Source organism: Haplochromis burtoni, unplaced genomic scaffold (genome assembly GCF_018398535.1).
Source record: "Haplochromis burtoni strain Fernald_Lab_line unplaced genomic scaffold, NCSU_Asbu1 Contig_31, whole genome shotgun sequence".
NCBI lineage: Eukaryota > Metazoa > Chordata > Actinopteri > Cichliformes > Cichlidae > Haplochromis > Haplochromis burtoni.
The window spans coordinates 3,031,940-3,057,751 of NW_024582392.1; the positions used below are offsets into that span (position 1 = coordinate 3,031,940).

Genomic DNA, 25,812 nt, shown 5'->3' on the forward strand with positions numbered 1-25,812 from the left:
GTTCATAATTTTTTCATTTGAAAGAAAACTGAATGTTATTGGGTTTTGTGCAGGTTAATACAGCATCATGTAGCCCATATTATTATCAATACCACACATTACAAACTTTTTAACTGAGAAAATAACTAAGGTGTACAAATTATTAAAAAATAAATGTTAGTTGCAGCCTGGTGTGACTTTGAATCTGCCTGTGATATCTATTAAAAAAAACGTAAGCTCACAATCAATAAGGAAGTATAGAAATGAATATAGTCTGCCTAAAGTTAGTTCTCAAACATTTGTCAGATATAGACTGACGTTGCTTACCTGTCCACGCCAGTGACTGAATTAGGAAAAAAGAAATCCCAAATTAATCACCTTGACACTTCTCTTTTACTCGTCTTCTTCTGGTTTTCCAACTCCGCGCTGTTCTCTTGTGTATTTGTACCCTTGAACTTTGGAACCAATTGTCTGCAGTATCCTGAGTAAAAGATTTATTGGACACACCTTAGTCTGCAACAAGTACAGCCACCAGCCGTGCCCACTTTCAAACCACCCTCACTCTACAACTCTGTCTCTCTCTACAATTTTCCAGGCTCTGGCACATTTATACTACTTGCACACCTGAGTCGTATCTGGGGAGGGGCCAGTCATACCCGGCAGAAGGTGCAGACAGGGTTGGTAACAGCATGGGGACTCAGGTAAGGCAGTCAGTATTGATGCCAAGTGCCAAACACCTCTTGACCGCTCTGCTACGCTAGAAAACTAAACAGAGATATGAGCAGGTTATATGTTTTTTTTATCAGAGTTTTGTGTAATTTTAGTCCTAGAGGGTCATTGGTGAGGTCAGAGGAACTAATGCATGTGAGACTTTAAAGCCAGGTAACTCAAGTTAATGAATAATGGCTTGGTTAATGTGAAAAGACTTTAAGTATGTTTTTTCTGCAGGCTGGGGACATTCCTCTTCATGCGAATCTTGAAGGACGGTCATGATCGCAGGTTTAACAATGTTAGAGACAGCCCTGGGACATTCTTTGTGTATTGGACTGTTCAAGGTACTTGGAAGTAATGTAAACACCTCTTTCTTGTTACCAGAGTCCTTGACCAACTGCACCCAAGTGAAGGGAGACTTTGCACAAATAAATCACTGTCTAGTTTCTGGCTCTTTATATGTATTTATTCTAGGCAAGAGCTGTTGGTTACAGTCACATTTATTTCATGGAAGTATTAAGGTTATGCTGTTTGAAAATCATACATTTTTTCCTCCATTCTTTCAGCTGTGTGGGTATTTATGACCCTCCTGCCCACCCTCATGCTGAACAGTGAGAAGCGAAATGTGCCTCTGGGAACGAGGGACTACATTGGCTGGACCATTTGGGGCCTTGGCTTTGCTACAGAAGCTATTGCTGACCAGCAGAAATGGGTTTTCAAGCGTGACCCAGATAATGCTGTAAGTGAGGATAACCCTAAACTGTATTAATGTCTCACTAACCGAGTGTTGTAACTGTACTGTCCAATTTACTTTCTCACCTCCAGGGGAAGTTCATCCAGAGTGGACTCTGGGCTTACAGTAGACATCCAAACTACTTTGGAGAAATCCTGCAGTGGTCAGGTCTCTGGCTCTCAGCCTCCTCAGCGATGCAGGGTTCCCAGTATCTCAGTGTGGTCTCCCCTCTATTTGTCTGGTTCCTGCTACGTTACGTCAGCGGTATCCCCATCTTAGAAAAGCAGGCCATGAGGAAGTGGGGATCTGACCCCGCCTTCCAGAACTATGTGAAAAATACCCCCCTTCTGTGGCCACTCCCTAAATTTTGATGTCACTTTTATGTTTGAACACTGAACAAGAGTTACCTCTCACAAAGAAGCTACGCACGTTCAAATCACTGAAAATGAGTGAGGTTTTTTGTAATTTACTTTTGGTGTCTGCAATTTTTAAATGTAAATTTTTCACATACACCATTTACATAAAAGTCACATTAAATATTTTGTTGGGCCTTTGATCAATATCTGAATATATACATTTTTGTTGAGTATAAAGTCACCTCTGTTTTTACATTCAATGTTTCTACTTTGAGTGCTGGTAATAATTTTGAGCTATTCAGGCGTTATTGGCATTAAGAGTGAAACATGATAATGGGCATCAAAGTGGAAATACCATCAGTCCTCAGAGGAGGTGGTATCAGTTACAGGAGTTAGAATTTTTCTTGAGGTTTCCCGATGTTTCTCTTAAGACTTAAAATCCAAACATGGAGTCCTCACATCAGCAATATTATTGGTTGCAACAATACAAAATTTAAAAAAATAAATAAATTGGCTCTAAGTACACCTAATCATCCTAACGATGTGAGCACAAGCCTCCCCAGTGGCTTTCGAGAATATGGATCACATACTCAACCAACTTTAGCCCTCCCTTCAGGATGATCCCACATAATGATATTAAAGTAGACTAAATGGGATTGCACCCTCATTTACTGATTAATTTTCAAAATGTAAAGAAGCTACACAAAACAGTCACAGGACAGGAGACATTTTTGTAAATGTATTTTATATGAAATTCAGATAGTGTATTTTTGTTCAAACTGCGTGATTATAGTTTATCAAATAATGCCCCAGTAATTCAACAGGCTAATAGCCCACTGTAATTGCCTTTTGTGCAGGACTGCTTATAAGCAACCTCCCACAGTACAAATATTACACAGATCAATAAACACCAGAGGGTCTGGTGCAGCAGAGGCTACAGCCTGCAGCACAAACCAGTGACCAAAACTCCTGGTAAAAGCTTTGTTGCCTTTCAATGACAATGAGATCATTGACATTTACTAAAACGATCCACACCTAGTGAAGCTTGTAGACGATGACCAAGTAGATCTGGTTGAAAGTTGAGTTCTTATTACTACAGTTTGTTATTAAACAAGAAGGAAAAGGTATGCACACTTCTAAATTATATTCACTAAACAAAATACTGTGGGACAATTCAAATTAAAATAAAAACAAATGAAATACAAACATCAGCCACACAATCAACTATAACCTAGAATGAAAAACCAAAAAAATAATAATAAAAAAAATAAGTTTCTCAACTTCTGAGTGACACATGAGCTGAAAAACTATTAAAGGGAAACAATTACATTTAGAAGCGGGTCACAATAAAACTGTTCATATACAGTACATATTTTCATCTATGAGCACACTTATCTAAGAGTGAATAGACAGTGCATTTTTGTGTGTTGTCATCTGAAATGAGAATGCCACACTGGACATTTATTAGGAGCAACAGTCCTAAAGACACAAGTGTGCACAGACAGAAAAAACTAGTTCTTTTAAAAAAAAATTCCCATTTTACAAATGTTAAAAACAAAAAAAAAAAAAAACAATAAAAACTAACATTCAGAAACAGAATTTTTAAGAATGCAGAGGAAGACTACAAATGTTATTCATAAAACAAACTAGTCGCTGTTATTGCAGTAAGAATAAAGGATTAAATGCAGCTGCTTTGATATTATTTGAGGAGCGGAGAAGAAAAGAACTTTCCTTGGCGAGAAAATCCCACTGCTGATTTGCTCTTTGACCCAAATCTGCAACAAACAGCATACATAAAAAAAAAAAAATTAAAAAAAACATGATGGAATTATTAATTAGGAGCTATAGTCAATAAAACAGAGCTGATGAATGATAATGAGATATTACACAGTAGATTAAGTTATATGAAAGTCAGAAGAAGTCAGCATTTATGTAAATTAGGAGAGAAAACACTTTGTAGCTTTATCTTCTCAATTAATCATGAGATCATTGATTATAATGCCAGCAGGGCCGGGAGGACTGTGCTCATGTGATTACCTGGGTGTCAGGGAGGACTTCATGCGCTGAGACAGAGAGCTGGAGGAGGGGGTTTTATTGAGCTGGTACTCCGGAGTGGTCAGAGGTCCCAGTATGCTCACTGAAATATCACAAACAGTTAACATTTACAATCTCAGCCTCCCATGAAATGTCAGGCTGTTGAAACGACTGCGCCCACACTCATACGGCAATAACAAAAAGTTTTAACAAACCTCCAGCTCTCTCAGGGGTGGCGTAGCAGTTTGCATTTTCAATGATCAAATGCTCCAAGTTCGGCTGCTCGTGTTCTGCTGCCATCACAAACTGGGCCCAGAAATCCACCGGCAGAGCCAACAGACGCTCCACAACCTGAACAGAAAGGGATTAGTAAAAAATGGAAAAAGATCAGGGTTATTTCAGAGTATTGCCTAATCCACTTCCGCCCGTGCTACGCTAGTTAGGTTTGCCTTAAGCAAGATCGAGGGGAGTTACTAAAAAAAGAAAAGAAAAAATAGAAAAAAAAAATAATGGTGTTATGCTCTTCTTCTGTGCAATATTACACTGTAAGGTTTTTTGTGGCCTCCAGCTGTTGTGTGTGCTCAGTCTCCTAGATTTAGCCATTCCACATAATGTATATTAAATCTGTTGCCAGACACGGTCATCCTGATAAATAGCAAAATGCATCAGAATTAAGATTTTTTTTTAAAAAACAAACAAACACTTTAATATGTTATAAATATTAGAAGTAAATGTTTAAGAAATGGCAGCTTTTGCTGCAAATTCTAGTGAAAGTATAATGCATTTACAATCTGTGAGATTTAAGACATCTTAAAAATTATTTATGCATTCTTTTCCAGCACTAACTATTAAACAATCTTTACATTGTGGGGGTACATCTCTATATAATAACAGCTCACAGGGATTCACAGGAAAACTGCGTGTCATTTGTGTCATTGAGATAAATTTGTGATTTCACCAACTTGGTATTTCACATTAAAGGTATTCAACCAGCAAATGTGGAAGGAGACTCTAACCACAAGTGTAATGAAGGGAACAGCTGCAAGAAGTCTGGCTACCCCTGGGCAAATTACACGTTTTGTTGATGCCTGCAGCGAACACATTAAAATGAGCCAATTGTGTTTGCCACAGACTTGGTTTATTATGGTCACTTTTGTCAGAGAATCAGTTATAAATAATCCAAGAGTAATTGAAAACGATGAAGAGCTGTTCTCAGCATTTCAGATTGCTTCAGTTTAAGGCAAAGGAAACTGTGCAGTTGTAAAGTGTGTGCAACTACACCTTAAAGAGAGGCATCCGCTGCTCTTCTTTAGTTTATTTTTGCAGCAGGCGCTCAACAAGTGCACACTAGGACAGGTATGCAAGAGCTGCGTCTCATCTTCCAAGCTTACCTTAGGCTGTCGTTTGGTATCCTGTAGGATTGTCATAGGGTCAGGATTGGGAACTGCGTGTCCCACAATTGTTGGACCAAAAACTCGGGACAGGTTACTGATGTCCATCTTGGTGTCCAAACTGTCAGCAACTCTGAAAGAATTGATTAGATTCAGTACTGACCAGCTGATGTATAATCAACGACATATGAAATATATATATGAAAATAACTCCCGAGAGATTACACTGATATTTTAAAGAGGGCCTATAATGCCCTTGTCCAGCTCCAAAATGTTAATTTGGTGCCTGCAGAAAGTTGTTTTGAATCATTCACTGCTTAAAATAATCATTTATAGTATACAGTCCTTGGAGAATCAGAATCAGAATCAGAATCAGAATCAGAATCAGAATCAGAATCAGAATCAGAATGGGGTTTATTGCCAGATGTTGAGGTTTACAACATTAGGAAATTGCTGCGGTGCTTCAGTGCAAACAATAAGAATTAAAGTGCTATGTAGAAAGAAAGATATGTGCATGGGATATACATGAGATATATACATGAGAATAAGAATTATGAGTGCTACGTAGAAAGATATATACATGAGTGCAGGTGGTGATCAGTGCCAAACATGAAATGATGCAGTGACACAGCGTAGGGTCATGTGTTAGTGGCGGGGACAGTCATGTGGTTATTGTTCATGTGTCCAACAGCAGAGGGGAAGAAACTGTTCTTATGGCGAGAGGTTCTGGTGCGAATGGACCGGAGCCTCCTGCCTGAGGGGAGCAGGTCAAACAGACTGTGTCCAGGGTGAGAAGGGTCAGCTGAGATCCGAGCTGCACGCCGCAGTGTCCTGGAGGTGTACAGGTCCTGCAGAGATGGGAGTCTGCAGCCAATCACCTTCTCAGCAGAGCGCACAACACGCTGCAGTCTCTGTTTGTCCCTGATAGTGGCTCCAGCGTACCACACGGTGATGGAGGAGGTGAGGATGGACTCGATGATTGCAGTGTAGAATTGCATCATCGTCCGTGTTGGCAGGTTGAATTTCTTCAGCTGCCTCAGGAAGTACATCCTCTGCTGGGCTTTCTTGATGACGGAGGTGATGGTGGGCTCCCACTTCAGGTCCTGGGTGATGGTGGTACCCAGGAAGCGGAATGAGTCCACAGAGGTGATGGGGGTGTCAGTCAGGATGATGGGGGGGAGTGGGGCTGTGTGCTTCCTGAAGTCCACAATAATCTCCACTGTCTTCTGGGCATTCAGCACCAGGTTGTTGTGGCTGCACCAGGACACCAGACGTTCAACCTCCCTCCTGTAGGCAGACTCATCCCCGTCCGAGATGAGCCCAATAACGGTGGTGTCATCTGCAAACTTGATTAGCTTGACAGACTGGTGGGTGGAGGTGCAGCAGTTGGTGTACAGGGAGAAGAGCAGAGGAGAAAGAACACAGCCCTGAGGGGAGCCGGTGCTGATGGTCCGGGAGTCCGAGACATTCTTTCCCAGCCTCACGTGCTGCTTCCTGTCCGTCAGGAAGTCAGTGATCCACCGGCAGATGGGATCAGGCACATTCATCTGGGAAAGCTTGTCTCGGAGATGGTCTGGAAGGATGGTGTTGAAGGCAGAGCTGAAGTCCACAAACAGGATCCTGGCGTAGGTTCCTGGGGAGTCCAGATGCTGCAGGATGAAGTGTAGGGCCATGTTGATGGCGTCGTCTACAGACCTGTTGGCTCTATATGCAAACTGCAGGGGGTCCAGGAGGGGGGCGGTGAGGGTCTTGAGATGGGAGAGAACCAGGCGCTCAAATGACTTCATGACCACAGATGTCAGAGCCACGGGTCTGTAGTCATTTAGTCCAGTGATCCTAGGTTTCTTGGGGACAGGGATTTATGGTAGCAGGCAGGCACATCTCTGCCTTTAAGCCTTTGATTAGTTTATGAGAAACACTCAACAGCGCTTTTGGCCCACAGGTACAACAGTACATGTGCTGATTTGAAACATTTTAAAAATGAGCATCCACCGGTTTTTGAATAAATATAATAAAAAGTAAAAACAAGAGCATCCTTTAAAAAAAAAGTTCATTTTAAGTTTAACAGCAGAAATAAATTTAAAGTAAAAAGTTCAGGTTGTTTATGCAATTCTGCACTTTTTTTCCTAGACGTAGCTCGACCGATATTACAATTAGAGAATGCATATCGATATTCTATAAAGGTGAGGTACAAAGAGACTAGAGTTAAAATGTATCTACCAAAGCACAAATACAGTCGCTTGAAAAGGAAATTTACCACAGGACTCTGAAAGCCTGTGAAATACTAAGTATACTCCATAATTCAATATCTTGTAGAACCACTTTTAGCAGCAATAACTTAGAAGTAATAACTTTTATCAGGCTCTCACAATGTTGTGGAGGAATTCTGGCCCACTTCTTACAGTGCTGCTTCAGTTCATTGAGGTTTGTGGGGCATTCATTTATCCGCAGCTCTCAACGTCATGCCACACCATTTCATTTTGGTTCAAATCTGGACTTTGACTGGCCCATTGCAACACCTTGATTCTTCTTTTTCAGCCATTCAGTTTTAGATTTTTTTTTTTTGTTGTTGTTGTATTAATCAATTTGGCCCAAGCTTTAGCTGTGGGGCAGAATGCATAACATTTGACTCTGGAATAACTTTGGTATAAAGAGGAGTTTATGCTCCACTCCATGCTGGCAAGGTGTCCAAAATGAGTCTAAATCATCAGACTTCACCCACAGTGCTTCATGATGTATTTGTGCTGACATAATTTGTGCTGTTTGGGTTTCACCAAATGTGATGCCGTGCATCATGGCCAAAAACTTTGGTCTCATCTGCCATAAAGACAGATGATGTTAAGATGCAACTTCGCAAACCAAAACTGCGCTGCTATGTTCTTTTTAGAGAGAATAAACTTTCTTTCTTTTACATGATGTATATATGACTTATGCAGTGAGAGAAGAGTAGGTGCAAACCTCTGAAGGTGAAGGATTACGAAAGCCAGCGTGTCTCTGTTGGGCTGTGGCAGGTCACCAATGGTTTGGTACATCAGAGCTATGCTGTTGTCGTCATCTGAAATCTCTGTGGGAAAACAAGGAAAACACATTTTTTCAGTACAGACCAAGAAATAGGGTGTTGTGACTTCTGTGGATTTATTAGCGGCTAGAAGGAAAATGCATCTGACTACAGTAGAAAACAAACACTAAAAATGCTAACAGACTTAGAGATCGATCCTTTGTTTTTGTTCCAGGCAAATTCCCACCAGAGGTTTCCATCGCTCATCAAAACAAATCACAAATGTAAAGCAAAAGCACTTATGAAACCTGTATTTAATCATGTGTTAGATAAATTGCTTAACTTTCAACACTGCAGTTATTTCAAGTAGACATTGCTTTGTGCCAAAACCCTAGACTAGTAAACACACGCTTACCAGCTGCGTCCATGAAGGAACGGTTGAGGCGGAAGGTGAGAAGAGGCTCCTTAAGGTTCCTCAAAAAGTCCTTGAGGAGGCCAGTGACGGCATGGATATCATCCACCTTACTGAGCACAGGAACAGTTTTGCTACGGAGAAACTTTTCCTTCAGCTCCTTCACAGTGCGCTCAGCACCAGAAAGACGGTACAGTCCAGCCTGAGCAAGGGGAAAAACATTTTTTTATCTGAATTATACTGATATTGTTTCTAGGGAAAATTACTGTAGCTGTTATCTGTAACGTACTGTTTGATATGAAGGGGCACCTCTGCAGCAAGGTACTAAAATCCAGAAACAAGAGGTCTGGAATATTAAGGCCCCATCTTATCTTAGACACCTCATACTACCATATAAGCCCAACAGAGCACTTCACTCTTATACTGTAGGCTGTTATGGTTCCTAGCGCTGGGAGGAAAAGCCTTCCAGGCCCCTCTTCTATGGAAAAGCTTCCAGTCTGAATTAGGCTTAATTTTTTTTTGATAGAGCTGATAGTTTGGGCTGGATCAGGTGATTGAACTCTCCCTTAGTTATCCTGTCTTCCCCCATCACTCCCAACTGCTCGTGTCAGATGGATGCCCCTCCCAATCCATGATTCTGCCTGAGGTTTCTTCCTGTTAAAAGGAAGTTTTTCATCCCACTGTTGCCAAGTGCTTATTTATAAGGCAATGTCCAATTGTTGGGGATTTCTCTCTATTATTGTAGGGTCTTTATCTTTCAATATAAAGTGTCTTAACTCTGTTATTGCTGTGATTTAGTACTATGCGAATAAAAAAAAATCCAATATCCAAAAGACAACATCCCCAGGACATTTGCTAGCTCTGATTCCCTTAATTTTCTGCCTTCCTCTTTCACCCTTTCATAGAAATGGTTCAACTAAATATTTACTGATAAATAGCAAAGAATAGCACATGAAATCACACAAAGTAGCTACAAGCAATAATAATAATAATAATAATAATAATAATAATAATAATAATGCATTTAAATTAGAACAATAACAAAACAGCTTAATCAGCTTGTATCAGCAGATCTGTCAGTCAGTCAGACTTTAGCTCCATTTCCACATTAATTTTAGCAAAATTTCTGCAAATAAGAGAGTTTGATGAGTCCACAACTCATCTTGTTAAGATAAAGGATATCTATTAAGAACAGAAAAGGCAAGAAACTTGGGTAGGAAAACTCAACAATTTTCACATGAAATTGATAGTTATGCACAAAAAAAGCAAGTAAGACAAGTGCTAAATAAACAACCCAGAAAGAAGAAATGGCAGCAAAGTCAAACAGCAATCAGCAGATCTGGAGCCTTTCCATAGCCCAATTACAAACTTAAGCTCCCAGTAACAGATTGTAAAATCTTAGTTACAGCTCTGTCTCAGCTTAAGGGGGAAGACATTAAAAATAACTACTGGGGCTTGAGGCTTTACTGTTCTTCACATTTCTGCATAATATTAGGACAGTGAAATAGCACTCACTTCATGCAGTCCCCTTTGCTCGATCTCACTGATACAGTGGACCACAATGGGAGGGATCATGGGTGATGTGTCTGGGACGTAGTCTGCGAGAACACCCTGAAAAAAACAAAACAAAAACAAAGACAGGATATGGGTTAAGCAGCCAGAACTGTGATTAAATTTAAGTGGATCCACCTGCACATGAAGAGTAAAAATTGTATTACATACCTCCCCAATTTTGACTGGTGTGCCACCCAGGTTGGGGATGCATGGTAGAGGGCAGCGCTCACGACACTCGGGGTGCGAGACCACCCTGCAGTCCCTGCACTTCAGTGAAATCTTGCCAAACTTGATCCTCTTTCCGCAGGGCACACAGGATTCAGGCTTAATGACCTATAAAGACATTCCACAGGAGACTGTGAAGTCATCTACCATATATATGCAGCTAAAGAAGCAGAGACACTTTGTTTAATAGCGATACAAATGAGCAAACAACATTGTCAATATGGATGCCAACATTTCTTTTGAAGCGCAGGGCTAGGTAATTTATTTCCCATGGGGCCGCAAGAGAAACTGGGACTATTGTTGAGGGGGGTACCAATAAGCTGAACTCAATTCTGTTCAATATTAATTGTATCTTTTCACAAGCATGTTAGTGGAGGTCACCACAATAGCCCCAGTCTCTCATGTGGCCCCTTGAGGAAATTAATTGTGCACCCTTGCTATAGCAACACTAAATTAAGTCAATAAAAAAATAAATAATTTAACATATTCAATTCTTAAAATATATAAGTAAATATCCCTTTTACTTTTTCAGCTATTGCTGTATAATGGCAAAACATATTTAATTTGGAGATAAAGAGAACCCTCCTTTGATCTGAAAGGAAAATGTGCGTTTCTAGTTACATTCAGTCAGTGCTGTTCTTTCGCATTAATGTCATTCTTACAGTTTTGGAGACGAACTCATGAAGGCGGACGCCTCCATTGCTTTGTGGAGTACTAGGCGCAGCTTTCATCTCTAGCTCAGGGTTGGCAGGCTGCTTGAAGACATCTTCAGACTTGACAGATTCAGAGTCCCATTCCATAGCAGCTGAACAGGAGAGATAGAAAATAAATACCTGCTTGTAAAATAGCACAAACCTTCATTGTGCAGTTCTGAATCACTCCTACTGCATAATGACGTTTTTTCAACACATCCAACTTTGTTTTTCCATTAAATTATGCGTTATTACTTTTGCTAAAACCCAACAGAGCCCCATGTTGTTATCTTGTTAGCCGAGTAGATTATTTTACTTACTGAAGAACAAAGTTAGCTGGATGAAACTAAGAACAATCATTTGAGCAGGCTGGAATATAACTCCAGCATAGATAAGCCACATATAAAAGCAGCGTCCACAGATATTTTAGCTGTATACTACCTCATAACACACATCTTACCAGTCTTTCTCCTGCTGCGGGTCCAGTATGGAACAGTCTCAATGGTAGAAACCGCCTCAACAGATCCTCCATTTGCAGGAACAGTCACTGTGGTCTTTGTCACAATGGCCTCATTTCCCTGTCACAACACATAAGAACAGTCAGAATATCCAAATACAGCCAAACTACATCAGGGCACAGCAATGAGCTGCAAGACTTGGCTCCAATCTGCCATCAGCATTTGGTTGCCAAAGCTAACAAAAACGATGAATGATTGAGATCATGTATGATATATGAAAGCAATACCCAGAGCTAAATAAATAACCTACCATCTCTGAAGTTTTTCCTGTTGATCGAGACCTTTTGGAGGCAACTGGAGGACCATCAACATGATTTCTCGAGGAGCGCTAAAATCAAAACAGAACTTTAACACTCTCGTTTCCATTACATATAAAACAATGTCATCACTTCTCAAATTTGAAAGAGCAGAAGTAACACACCCTTTTTTCTCGTTTCTTGAGTCGCACTGTCCTCACAGTGGAGGAATCCCAATCCTGTCAAGATCGAGCATGTCATTAACAGATTTCAATTATTTTCATTGATACCGACAGGGACAACATCCACAACAATCTGGTATCTACAATGTATTAGTGTATGCAATTTCTCAGGAAACACTTCACCTTATATTTCAAAGTTAAATGGGAGAAGGAAGCAAATATAACACCAACAAATGAGGATCGCTAAAATATATGTGAAATAAATGTCAGCACCTCCAGTCGTAGCCAGTGGAGAGAATTCTCATGGACCTGACAATGTAATTATAAACTGGCTGACCACTATCTTGGAAATGTCCAGCAGTCCAATCTTACTGCTCAGAGATAGTATCATAAATTGAAGACACTAAATTAGAGAATGTGGCTGGCCTTGTAAAAGAAATGAAAAGAGTTTGTAGAGATACATTTCAGAAGTATTGATTAAAATGGCTGTTATATATGAGATGAGGAGAAGATGGACAGATAATTATATAATAACTATATCATATTAGACAATTCTTCCTGTGGTAACCATAGTTTTGAACATTGTGCACTGATCATAATCGATTTTTTCATGCGTGAACATCTGGCTTCATCTGGGGTCTGGAAGGACTTGATGGACTAGTCTGGACTTCCATTCATTTTCTTTTGTTGATTTTCCACAGGTGCGTGGGTAGACCCCTGGGATTAATTCAAAAAACAATCACTATCGTGTACTTAACTAGCCACTGTGTGCTTCATGTATTACCCCAGGTGACCTGTTTTGATCTGCTCTGTCTTGTGAAATCTGTTTGCTTCCTTGAAACGCAATGATAAAAATAACGTTCAAAAAACAATAAAATAGCACAGTAAAGCAGTAATACAATAAAGCACACAGTAACTGTGTGCTTTATTGTATTACCTTCCCCTTGTGACCCGTTTTATTTTGCTCTGTTATGTCTGCTCCTTTGAAACAAAGTGATAAAAATAAAGTAAAAAAAAAAAAAAAGGTTTCAAAATTAAAGGGTTTTTTCCCCCATACATTCAAGTTCTAACTTGTAAAAGAGAAATACTTACAAGAGAGTCATCTGTTTTGTCATAGCTGATATCTGACAAGATGGAGCCTGATTCATCTATGGTCATCAGTCTATCAAGAGCAACAGAAAATATGCATCAGATCAGCTAATGCTGTTCTTTTACTCACATGTGTCCCACCTAACTTAATGGCTGATTCAAAACTCTAAGTAGTAATTCAGTAAAAAGGCTGAAATGTTTAGATGTACCCATGTGTAAGAGAAAGTACCTTAAAATCAAACAATCAGTAATCAGAAATAAGAGCTTTACATTAAACAACTTGAATTCAACATAAAACGTGACTTACTTACCTCCGGCTGGTATTAAGGTTGGTTGTTGCTTGACAGTTTGTGTTCAGGAAAGCCAGAGCTGAGCGCTGTTCTGCACTCAACTGGATGCTGTTACTGGATCCCTCACAGGTCAAGAGGTCCCGGATCAACTGAATTTGACGGTCCTGTATCATAGAAATTCAAGCACGACACAAAAATGAGTCAATTGAAATCACACAGTAGCCTAAATTGACACCAACAACAAAGAAGGGTTGGCAATGAGGGTCCAGTCATCCTTCCTACCAGTGTCTCACAGTCTGCCTCAGCCTTTTGTCTGCGCCGTATCTCCACGTCTACCTGGTTGCGGGCATGCTTCAGTTTGACCTCCAAGGCTCCCCTCTCAGTCTCCGTTTTTCTCAGCATCTCTTTGCATGACCCCAGTTCATGCTCAGTCTTTAGCCATTTGCGACGGCAGTCATCAAAGTTTTGTGCCATCTGAATAAAGTCTAGGGGGGGAAATGGGAGCATTAGTATAGTCTATAGGGGCCTGAAGTGCCTGTGTGAATTAACAGAAGGTAAAGACAACAGAACCTGTAGCCATGATATACTCACTGGGTTCAATGTTCTCACTGAGAAGGTCAACTTGCGTCCTCATCCTTTCATATAAGCTCTGGAGGTTCAGCACCGCAGTCTCCATGGTGTCTTACAATTTAAGGCCCTCTGAGAAGAAATACATTTTAAAGTTCAACCACACAGAATACCGTGGATTATCTAGATTTTTTGCTAGCCGCCTTTCAGTTTTGCAAGTATTTTATCCAAAACAGATAACTTGCTGTATTGGTATGCTCACGCAAATATGTGTTTGCCGTTATGTTGAACACGCTGGCTTATTTTGCTTTTCTTCTGACGCCAGGAAAGACTAAACGTTCTATTAACCGCACACTGCCTAAACAACATGGCGTTTACGATGGCTCTAAGTTTAGGTGGTGTATCTCCTCCATTTGCAAAATTCAGAAAGCAACAGTTACCTACATACCTGGAGAGGCGTTGTACAAAAAAGCCTTTCGGTGATATTTAGCCACCACACTGCTCTTTTTCCGTTTCCTTTTTTTTAGCTGTTAGCTTTTCGAACCTTTGTCCACATCCTTCGGCAGCTACTGCCACACTGAGCGGGTTGCATTTCAAATTTCACCGCTACCCAATGAGAGATGAAGACGGCTCGGGTGTGAACGCAAAAAATAGATGCAACTTCCGTGTTTGTATTTTCAAAGTAAAACCCCCGTAACGGCCAGTCGCTTCACAGGTAAGCGAGTAGATTTGCGTCAGAATGGGTAGAACTGCTTATAGATCCAGTGTTAACCCTAATGATAATACATTTAATATTTAGCAATCAAATAAGCGAATAAATTTAGAACAAAGAAGAAATGAGAATAAAAAGCAATACTTCCGGTCATATCTTTCAAAAGTAGAGACCCGTGTTTTTTCCCAAGAGCACGTAAGTGGAAAAATAACGACTTCCGAGTTTGGACTGTTAATGCCGTTATGCTGCGGCTGTCAAAACACAGACACTCACTGCTCATGCTAGCAAGTAATATGGCCAGAATCTGCAGGGCCACGGATACACCAAAAACTATAATTACCATCCTTAACCTGTTTGTGTCCAACAGAGGTCATAATTCAGTTAAAGTTTTGTTTTTAATATAGCACCAGTTCGCGACAAGAGTCGCCTCAAGGCGCTTTATACCGTAAAGTAAAGACCCTATAGCTTTCTGGAGAAAATCCCCCAAATCAGGCAGCCCAATTTGTGCAAGCACTTTAAAGAAAAAAAACAACAACTCCCTTTTAACAGGACGAACCCTTCTGCACAACCAGGATCACAGCAGGGCAGCTAAGAATTTTACACTGTATATCAAACTCTTCCGTGTCAATTTTTGATTATTGCTTTGCTTGAAATTAATTATATATTTTAATGTTTTTAGAGCATAACGTCCCAAAGGGCTTTCGCTTAGACTGTGTTTATTAATTTTTATGCATAATTTATTATTGAATTTTTTTTTAACAAACCTATAAAAATAACTATCTTCACCTTATAATATGGGTATGTTTCTATTCGACAGGAGTGCAAATAGTTTCACTTTTTCCATAATAAATGTGTTCTGTTCGACCCCCTAAAACACACATCCTTAACTTTTAACTTTTCCAATCATACTTTTAAAGCAATACTATTCTTCTCTGGCCATATTATATTCATAATTGTGTATGAGCTAGTCAAGTCATGACAGATGGGCTAAATGTGTCTATAGAAAGGTCCTTGCCTATTGTGGTTCTCCTTATATTAAAATAGGCGTTCACTGCGCTTTAATTTACTTATAGAGGCAATAGTCACGCTATTAAATTATGGCACTAACCTTTACCTGTGCTTTTACGTTAATCTGGTTTATATCACCTCCAACATGTTTTATTGTTTTATAATTACGCATTTTAAAGGGGGACTGGAAAAGCTGAACAGCTGGAGTCGCCTACGGTTGTATTTACATGCCCAACAATGTTTTATCATGATTAATAGCCTAAAAACAGATGAGTGAATGAACGAAAGGCACCCAACCAGAGAGAAACTGAGGCGGAGAGAGACGTTTAGAGGGAGTGGGTTGGTTGAGTGTGGGGAGGGGGACCACCAGCCCACCGAGGACAAACTTGCAAGAAGCAGAGGATACAGAAAAGGCTCCGCAAGACAACAGTGCAGCAGCTCGAGTTTTGAGGCTACAGAGGCAGAGCAGAGCTTGCAGCGGATAACAATGATTGCAACAACTCAACAAAATATGACCACGGATCTGGTATGTGTGCATTTTCTTTTGTTTTGTCCGCACTTTTTTTTCTTTCTTTTTAGATTCAGAGCACGTGTATGTGTGTGAGAGAAGGGGGTGTTTTGTGATGTGCAGTGAGGAATTGGTGTTTTTGCCTTTTCGCCCGTTCACACTTTTCTTCGTTAATATCCATCACCTGGACAGGCTTGACTCTGTGCACTGCGGTGCAGGCTGGGCTAACGTCCGGTCGTTGTCACTCCTACATTGTCTTTCTGTCCCATGCAGACTTTTTCAGCAAAATATCTGCACCAGAAACAATGCCCATTCCTCCAACAGTCAGACGTGAGAATTTGTTCTAAGAGACTGTCCCCTCCAGCGTGGACCTGCACAGTGATAAAGAGGCAGGCTGCGCTGTATGATTGATCAGCCCTCTGCTGCATAGATGTGTTGTCAATGAGCAAAGATTATGAGCCAATATCTTCTTTTTACACTTTAAACCCTTGCTAGTTATGGCACATACTCCATAATATCTGTATTTCTGATTCCATACAGATTCCCTATTCAAATGTAACATTCATGTATTTTCATGAGTAGACAGTTTTGCCTCTAAACAACTTGTGAGCTCACTGATATGCATTTACATGAAATGTTATTGCACAGGATGTGATCTGCAAGATTCATTTCTGCCTTTCATTCACCGATGGTGTGTAAGTGTGGTTGCATTATAAATGGTTTAATGTAAAATTGAAAATACACGTAAGTTAGGTGGCATCATTTGTAAACTCTGAATTTAACCCTTAAATTAAAAAATAAATCTTGAATTATTCAGGAATTTTTATTGGCTGCTCTTCAGCAGAGTCCATTTTTAAATCTTGGCAAGTCAAATAATGAACAGGTCAAACTGTCACTCTTCTTGGGAAAGGGTTTCAATCAAGTGGTCATTAGAACAGGGCTACCCTGAAGGTGAAAGTGTTCAAGAGACTAGATTGAGTAGTCTAATTATATCTAATTAGTACGTAGTCTATTTGTGATACAGATCACAGAGATGTCTGGCATTAAATGACACACTAATATTTAAGTCTTTTACTTACAGGCTGATGAGAGGAAGTATTAATGAAATCATAGTCTAAAAGAATCTTTTATTATAATCCTTCTGCACTTTTGTCTCTTTCAGAGGGCCACAAACGGCTGTGAGGCTTATAAATATTCCATTAGCTGCAAGTGACACAGCATCTCAGTGCAGTCTCCAATCAATATGCGAAGCAATTAATTAGACAATAATATTTGTTCATTTTCAATAAGAGGGTTTGTTGCTGCTTCACTGGGTTATAGACTCTCACCTGTCTCAAGTCAGTGAAGTTCAAATACTATTGACACTATATAAAGCCTAGTATTACAAAACTGCAATCTACAGCCTCACGAGGCACCACCTGTCTCTTGGCCTTTGGACCAGAAAAGAAAAAAGTGAAAATGACTTGTGTCGTGTGTTGGTGTGTCAAAATATTAGATAGAGAATGTACAAAGTGGATTGTGGATTCCACTTAATGTGACAATCATCAACAAAATAAAGCATATTTGTGTCAGAAAAACACAGCGCTTTGTTTGTGGTTCAGTAAATCCCTGCCATTAAGGAATGCAACTAGCAGTGACAGCAATATTTTTTATCCTTAACGCTGGTTAAGTGCCAGCATGACACTGGGAGCTCTTACACTGAACCTATTATGTGTATATCATTTGCTGGTATCCCTTTAGAGCTTGCTAAAAAATGGCATGTTCGTTTTTTTTATTTGTACTGTAACTCTATATCTCACCCGTAGCTCTCCCACATGTGTTTCTACTGATGCTGCTTATTTCCTAAGGCAGGAGCTTGGCCACTTTGAGTGGCTGGACACGCTGAGGAAAAGCTCCCTTGTACAGCAACCTTTTGTACAGTAATTTTCGTGCGTGTGATGGGGAGCATGAAAAGAAGACAGGGCAGCCTTGCAGCAGTAGAGGCTAAAGCAGCCTTTCATTTCACTAAGGCTTTTGCTGCATTGTCTGGTAATAGCCTCGAGGGCAAAAAGAACTGCCCTGTTCCATATGGTGTCCTACCACCTACTGTTTTTTTTGTGGGGTTTTTTTTGGGGGGGGGGATAAGAAACTAAAAATCATAATTCTGGTGCAGTGAGTTAGAGCACTGAAGTTCATGAAAGACAGCCTTAGATACGGATCAGTCTTGATGTCATTACTACAGCACTTTGGTTACCATTTATTCAAACTATGCTAAAGTTAGCAGTCTGCTCCAATGATGACTTTCATTTTTAATGAAGGGAAGGGGAAATATTGACAAGATAATGCATATGTGGGTTATCTGCAGATGTCCCTTGCAACCTGTTATTGTGAATCCTTAAAATCAGGAAGCTTTTGTTTATATCGAGGGCTGTATGTGACTGCCAATACATCTCTCCCTTTTATATGTTGGTAGTTATTTCGTTGATGCCTTCTCCAATGTTTTGTGTGCAATAAACATTACTGGCCAGTATTAAGGGATGGGGTGGTGTAGGGTGGGTGCCCGGAGGTATGCAAATCTACAAGCAGAATCCCTGAACAGCCTGCATTGGTTTCCTCATTCCCCTGCATGTGATTTATTGTTGGATGCCGCAAAGACACAGAAGATGGAGTTAAGGACGTCTCCTGAGCCTAATTTATGAATTCTGAGCGCCGCCTGGATTCTGCGCAACCCAGTTGTGGTGCATGGCTGTGCAGACTGAGTAATTGTGTTTGGCGTGACTTGCTTTTGTAGTGTGCAAACTCGATCAATACAGTTCAAATTGTCTGATTTTGTGTGCACTTCATTGAGGAAAGGGGGCCAGTTTGTTTGTGTGCAGGTAAATAAGCAATTGCTTCTATTTAGTGTAAATTCTAAGTCAAAATGGTAGAAGGCACAAAACAGGCTTAGTTTTTGTGAGGTTCTTAGGAGCTGTCATATATTGCAGGAAACAGTGTTTAAGGAAGAGTGTCTATCTAAAAGTTTTCTCAGTGGCTGTATTCCCACTGTTAATTGTTTCCCATTGGACCTTGTACACATTATTGATTCTATGATTTGGCTGAATGAAAAGCCTGTGGCTCTGCTGGCAAATGTAAGACCTCTCTCTCTCTTCAAATTCAGTTCTGCATGGTTCGCCAAAACTCCTCTCACGGGGATGCCTTCAGGATGAGTTATCCACAGAGGTATTGCCTTTGATTTGCAATCTTGCACCCTCTGGTGTTTGACTGACACCACATCCCGGATTCCACTCCAGCTCGTGTGGGATCACGCAGGCTGAATAAAAAGACTGTCTATGTGTGATTCAGTTGTGGTTTGGCTCAGCAGAAAACCCACATGGAGATATTTTTGCTTGTCCGTCAGGGTGCTGACTGAGATAAACCTGGTCTGTCATACAGCTTGTCATCTGTTCGACTGTGACAGCAGTTTGTGCTGCATTAGGTTCCCACATGCTTTGTGACCAGCAGCCAGTAGGCACTAGCAGCTTCGCCAATGTTCACTCTGGGGATTCTGCTCAGTCTGTCTGCTCTGTACCTCATTTACAAGCGTGACAAAACTCCTTATATACTGAAATCTGGGATTCTCCCTGTCTGCCTTAACAACAGCGCGACCTTAATTGGAAGTATAGCTTAATGTCTGTGCTCAGGAGAATAATAAGAGCTGTGCATCTCATTAGGCAGATGTTCCAGGTCTCATATTGCTCATATAAAGAAAGAAAGGACGTGCAAATGAAAACAAAGTGTAGTGGTATCAGTTAAGTGAAGACTTTAGTTGAAAATGTCTGTTTTGACTGAAATAACAATGCAGTTTTATTTTATGCTTAATAATGACTGCATTTTACAGCATATCCACTGTTTTGTTATAGACCTTCAATTTTTTTTATAGCAGTTTTTCAAACTTTTAGTCAAAAGTGCTAACTGTGCAATATGATTCAGTAACTGTACTCTACCAAGGTCTTCACATACTATAGGTTTTTTATCTACCAGAAGCAGACTGGGGAGCAATTGTTAACCAAGAGGGCAGGAGAATGTGATAAAACAGTGTTAGACCAGCCAGGAGATACACAGCCTTCAACATTAATCTCCTAGCTCTGGCCTGCACAGAAAGTTCAAACATCGCTTACAAGTTGTTCCTTCAGGTGTAACTGGTTTTAATTTTGAACATGTTACGATACTGCAGCCGAGCAGATCTATTAAAGATGAGACCTTGGCAGGAGTTTTGTGCTGGCAGGCCCTGAGTGTGAAAACATGTAATGTTTTAGAAAGTGGTAAAAAATGTGTCTCAGAACTAAACTTTTGATGCAGTTGGACCCATAAAGAAACACACATGGAAATGAGTTTTTCCAGACATTTTAACTCCAGCTATGTAAGTACATCGTCAGTATTCAGCACTTTAATAGACTAAGTATCGGGGGCTTTAAATCAGACAGTGAGGAGAGGTAAGGGCACATGTGTGGGGGAGAGAAAGTACTAAGATATTAAAGGCTGATGTCAAGGATAGTATGACACAGAACTGGGGCATCTGGTGTCATGCAGGGAGCACGGAAGAGCAGCAATCTGTTGACCAGTGCACCCCATATGCCCTTCTTCCGCTGCCCTCCTCTTGACGGCCTGGTGGAAAGTGATCAGGACCAGCGAGGTTTTGAGGGCCAAGTCAAAGGGGTGAACAGAAATAATGAAGCCTGAGTTTTATGGCTGCTTTGTGACTGAACTTTCACACTCCAGCAGACGCGCGGCTCCAGCAGTGCCAGCAACTCATTATGAGGGGAGCAGGGCACAGCCTGGGAATCACACACAATTGTGTTTAATTGTGACTGATACTGATGCAGGCTCATTCTATCAGTTTCCCCTGATTGCATTCGGAGGGTACACGAGGACTAGAATCTAAAGTTTGAAATTTTTTTCTCTTGGTAATTGCTTGTTGTTTGTTGCTCATCATATTATCTTCTTCTTCCTTTTATTGCCTTTTTAACAACTTCATCCAGTGCTGTTGTTTAAATCCCGACACACAAAGCAGCTCTTTGGAGGTGAAGTATGAGATAGCTTTTTTTTTTTTCTGTAAATGCACACAAGAACAACACATTTCTCAACAACTCTTTAACTCATCCCCCTCTGTTTTAGCTGTACCACATGGCCCATCAGTCATGTAACAGGTGAAATGAAGCAGAGATTAAAAAAAAAAAAGATTACGGCGTGGCTAAAATTGGTGCCGCAATTAAAGACATATCTCTCATATGCAGCAATTTTGTGCTGTTCTCATATGGAAAATTGGTGTAATTCAGTGAGAGCCCTACGATGCTGAAGGCTGGTCTTAGCCCCCTGAGCCTGTCGGGGAGAAATTTCTGTGACTGTGGAAATGAAGCAGCACTAATGTCCTCCTCCTCAGCTGTTCTCGCATTCATCACAGTGTTTGTGTGTTTGTGTACTCTTCAACATAAGGACCTGGGCAGTACAGATGGTCCTCCGAGGAACTGGAAGGGCATAGGGATCGCCATGGTGGTGATCCTGGCTGTTATGTCTCTGGTCATTCTCTCCGTCATCCTCCTCACACCTGGTAAGAATGTGGACAAAGAAAATGGTTAAAATAGTTGGAAAGATGTTGGGGAAAGTAAAAGTATCATAGCAGAGAGGAGATGTTTTAAGGAGCACTGAAGAACCTCTAATGCAGTGCTGATTGCATACACTCCTCATAAGTCTATAGTAGGGCAGGGAATATATGAGGCCAGCAGCCAGGCAGCTTAGCTTAGTTGCATAAAGACTGGAAACAGAGGGAACCAGCTGCCTTCTTTCCAGAAGTAACAGGATCCTGCTACCAGCACCTCTAAAGCTCACTAATTAACGCTGTCTCTCCTGTTTGTTTAATCCTGACAAAAAAACACAGTGTAAATACAACCGTTTATGGGCTTTTAATCTAGGTGACAATTTCTTGGCCCTGAGCAGTTGCCAGGCAACCAAGGACAAATTCAGGAAGCTATACAGCCACACATAAAAACCTCCAAAAGTGACTTCTTGGGTTCACATTTTAGATTCAGTAAAGATTAAACAAACAGGATATATTCTGTTAATTAGAGCTGCTGGTAGATTGTTATTGTCAGGCCAGGTTAGCGGTTCCCCCAAGGCTGCTCAGTGAATATAAATTCAGATCCAAGGAGTCCAAAAAAAGGAAAAGGGCGTTGTTGTAAATTGCATTTTAGTAGTGGTAGGTATTTAATAACGTGGAAAATGTTTAATGGGAAATCATAAAATGAGTTGACTCAAATGCCAAAATATCCCTTAAAGCACCGTGCTATGATTTAAAGGTCCGATTTTGTGATGGTTAATAATAGATTAGTTCACACACTCAGATACTGAATTCAATGACTGAGTGAGGTGGCTTCTTTGGGCTACTGACAGTTCTGCGTGGACAGCTCTGGAGTCTCATGAAACTCTTAATGTTCTTCTTCAAGAGAGGAGAATTATTATTAAATTTAAATAGCAACATGGCTCCATAACTGAGACTTATGTGGTAATGAGACATCTGCCCTGTGCTCATAATATGGTAATGACACGTACAAATATTAAATGCACCAATGCTCCTGTAGCTGTACTGTGCTTGATGCCATACTGAGTCCCTTTAAAGAACTGAGATGTCTGTTTTACTACTGATAATTTTAGGCAAGCTCGCAGTGGTATTCCCCCCCCCCCCCCCCCCCACATCTTTACATTATAGAAAAATATTCCACTGAGTGTTGCAAAGTAATAACAGTAACTTTGAGAATGCAAAATATGAATCCAAGATGAAGCAGGAATGTAGGCCAAGTTGCGAAAAGCCTCAGACTTTGCATTTCTGTAAACAAAGGAGAGTTTTTGATGTGCTAGTTATCGCTGTCTCTTTGCTTTTAAAGACGAGTCTCACTTGTTACTTCGCTCCCATCTCACGATGGAGGACCTCGAGAGTGAAGAGTTTAAGATTCATAACCCCTGTGTGGCATGGCTGAATGGTAAGGATCCATATTCTCACTCACAAATCACTCTTCGCTGATAAAGTCCTCATAACAGTCTGACGCCTCTTTAATGAGGTCACCTACGACTGAGCCACTGGTTTGCAGCAGCAGCCACTGGTTCTGTTCTTTCATTCTAATAGCACAAGACCTTCTTCTGTGAACTCAACCTTTTTTAGAGAACGAAGTTGCTCTTCGCACCAGAGAGGGACATGTCCTGTCGTTCAGCCTCACCAGCAACTTAACCACAACTCTGCTGGACAACAGCTCCCTGGTGAGTAACAGGAACACTAAACTTTTAGAGAATAGATTTCAGTATACACAATTGATCATATCCACAGAGGCCTGGGCACACTGATGCTCAAATAGACAGATTAAGAGGAGTATGCTGTATTTCCCACTGCTCCACATCCCACACTTCAGACAAAAAAAGATTTGGAAGAGTGACAGCATCGTCTAATTTCCCCCCCAATCTGGCTGCTCTGTGAGCCCTCAATACGAGCCTTCAAAGAGAATTTCCCAAGCAGGGGCATCATTTTGAACGCCGCCTCTGCACGACACTGACAGACTTATGTGGGTCATTGCCGAGGAGCTTAAAGCAGGGCTGTGCTGTCAGGTTGAGAAGTCACTCCTCGGTTTTGGGATAGAGCGTTTTTTCATCTTTGCTGCTGTTTCCAATTCCAGAAAAAGATTTTTTTTTTGGTATGAAGAAGTATACAGGATTTCCTTAAATAAATGAATCGCTGAGACAGATCCACCTAAATATAGTGTCTATCCTTAAGATAAAAAATTCACATTAAATCAGTAAAACTTTATTTCCAAGAGTTTCGTACCTGTATAAGAGACAATGAAGAACGAGTGAATGAAGATTTTAATGAAAGCAAAAACATGGGAAGCAAAAGGTAGATCACCACAAGCCTTAAACACATGGCACATGTTCTCATGACACAAAACTGGCTTGTAAGAGGGATTTTTAATTAAGTCATGAATTATGGAGGAAGTCAGTAATCTGAAGAAGGAATTAGTGTGACATGGAGTTTTAGCTAGAAAATGTCCTCGAGAATTTTAAACTAAACTATAATCATTCCACAGCTACTTGGTTTAAACTAGAATATAAAACATTAAAACTGTCGAAATGTGAAGGAGAACAGTAGATTAATGTTTGAAGCTATGTAGTTTTTTTATAGCACTGAAGAACAAACAGTAGTTTTGGTTATTTGTGAGTTTTCTGTGTATGTCTTGTTACACACTGAATAAAAGGACTGAAGAAATCTTTGCTTTAGTGAATACCACAATAGTGAAAAGAAGACTGATATTCTGTCGGCAGTAATTTATATTTGATGGTCTTTGGCTTTGTTCTGGATACATGAAAGGCTGGAGACCCCGTACATAACAGAGGAAACAAAAATTACAGGATATATGACGGTTATTAAGTTTAATGTGTGTGTGTGGCTCAGTTTATTCAATGTCACTTGGAAATACACATTATTTCCACGTTATTTACATCATATTCTTTCCTCTGTGACTTTATGTGGCATTTGCAAGATGTGCAGAAATCACAAGATTATAAATGCATCATTGGCATCATAATAATGGGCTGCTTATGTTTCCAGTAAAGCAGCTATAGAAAGTACAAGACAGACATGATTCTTGAGGAAAAACTCGACATAAGAGAATAACAGTCACAGGCTTTATTTGAAATGATAGAAGGCAGTTAAAAGTGGAATTATCATACTAAATATTCTAAAACATTTTGGAATGAAAAAGAAGATTTTCTAATAAAGCGTTGTTGTCTTTTTTTCTGTAGGACCTGACCACTACTCAGTTCCAAGTCTCTGCAGACAAGAGGTTTGTCCTCTTGGCATATAACATTCGACCGGTAAGTTGCCTTTGAATGACAAGTGGGCTCAGACTTCCCCAGAAAGAATCATCAATCTTATCCAGAAATTATCCAGGGTCATGAATTATCCACTAGTATCAAAGACAAGCTGTTATGACTCACAGACCACCATATGTCTGACAGGCCACTAGTGACAAGCAAAACAATTGTGACATGCATCCTGATCAGAGCCTCAATGAAAAAAGGAGGAGAAGAGCAAGAACAGAAGGAGTGTGAGGAGAAAAGAGCGTGTGAGTGAGCTCATTTATGCAACTGCAGCAATCTTCAGCTCCATAACACCACTTGCTCGATGACTGGGTTAACATATGAGGGGCTGAATATTTAAACTGGCTGATGGCACGACGTGCAGGGAGTTGACGAAAGCTTTGAATGTGATTGCCGTGAAGAGTTTAGCACACAAGTGCAAATGGGGGATGGGGAGATCAAGGAGATGAAGAGGTGAAGTTGGAGCTGCAGTAATGAAATCACCTCTGCCTGTTCGGGGGGGAGAATTTTAATGAGAATCTGATGAGAATCTCGATTGCAGGTGGTTTCAGATCAGCGCTGGGGTGGACAAAACACAGATCTTTTGCTCACTTTACTTTTAACACCGCGTAGCTCTGTCTCTCCACCCCCCACCAGCCACCTCGCTCTCTAAATGCCCTCATGGTTAATAAATAGGTGAATCTTTCTTCAAAGGGAAGGCAAGTTGTGTAATGTGCAAGTAATCGATGAGGCAAGAAAAC

The 25,812-nt window shown here is 40.5% G+C and overlaps 4 protein-coding genes across 7 annotated transcripts in view; 2 read left to right on the plus strand and 2 right to left on the minus strand.

Annotated features, from left to right (window-relative positions):
- The window catches only part of bin2a (bridging integrator 2a), a 6,682-nt gene extending 6,109 nt beyond the window's left edge, over positions 1 to 573 (minus strand). For 2 of the 3 annotated variants that reach the window (XM_005918916.3, XM_014332567.2), the window contains exon 1: positions 358 to 573. The gene's annotated coding sequence lies outside the window, so the exon portion shown is untranslated. Of the gene's footprint in view, positions 1 to 306 lie in introns of all 3 variants that reach the window. The other variant, XM_014332566.2, reaches the window with a different exon arrangement.
- si:ch211-210c8.6 overlaps positions 1 to 4,498 on the plus strand; it is a 5,404-nt gene extending 906 nt beyond the window's left edge. Inside the window, exons 2-5 of the mRNA XM_005918915.2 lie at positions 575 to 680; positions 928 to 1,034; positions 1,257 to 1,429; positions 1,516 to 4,498. Coding sequence (XP_005918977.1) covers positions 575 to 680; positions 928 to 1,034; positions 1,257 to 1,429; positions 1,516 to 1,794 — 665 coding nt within the window. The 3' untranslated portion in view covers positions 1,795 to 4,498. The remainder of the gene's footprint in view (positions 1 to 574; positions 681 to 927; positions 1,035 to 1,256; positions 1,430 to 1,515) is intronic.
- On the minus strand, positions 3,226 to 14,566 carry racgap1 (Rac GTPase activating protein 1). 2 transcript variants are annotated; one of them, XM_005918919.3, is made up of 17 exons: positions 14,416 to 14,566; positions 13,992 to 14,099; positions 13,683 to 13,885; positions 13,422 to 13,564; positions 13,114 to 13,183; positions 12,025 to 12,078; positions 11,854 to 11,931; positions 11,546 to 11,663; positions 11,056 to 11,198; positions 10,337 to 10,501; positions 10,130 to 10,225; positions 8,618 to 8,816; positions 8,163 to 8,268; positions 5,205 to 5,337; positions 4,029 to 4,164; positions 3,817 to 3,916; positions 3,226 to 3,554 (listed from the first exon to the last, which is right to left on the minus strand). In XM_005918919.3, exons 2-17 carry the CDS (start codon positions 14,074 to 14,076, stop codon positions 3,479 to 3,481), a joined length of 1,905 nt encoding a protein of 634 aa, XP_005918981.1. In that variant the 5' UTR covers positions 14,077 to 14,099; positions 14,416 to 14,566; the 3' UTR covers positions 3,226 to 3,478. The 2 variants fall into 2 exon arrangements, with proteins under 2 accessions (XP_005918981.1, XP_014188051.1); XM_014332565.2 differs by having other exon boundaries at positions 14,408 to 14,542.
- Positions 14,567 to 14,589: 23 nt separating this feature from the next.
- LOC102302598 (inactive dipeptidyl peptidase 10) overlaps positions 14,590 to 25,812 on the plus strand; it is a 28,285-nt gene continuing 17,062 nt past the window's right edge. The window contains exons 1-6 of the mRNA XM_005918918.3: positions 14,590 to 14,682; positions 15,946 to 16,213; positions 21,647 to 21,761; positions 23,092 to 23,187; positions 23,367 to 23,461; positions 24,995 to 25,066. Of these exons, the coding sequence (XP_005918980.1) occupies positions 15,965 to 16,213; positions 21,647 to 21,761; positions 23,092 to 23,187; positions 23,367 to 23,461; positions 24,995 to 25,066 (627 nt within the window). The 5' untranslated portion in view covers positions 14,590 to 14,682; positions 15,946 to 15,964. The remainder of the gene's footprint in view (positions 14,683 to 15,945; positions 16,214 to 21,646; positions 21,762 to 23,091; positions 23,188 to 23,366; positions 23,462 to 24,994; positions 25,067 to 25,812) is intronic.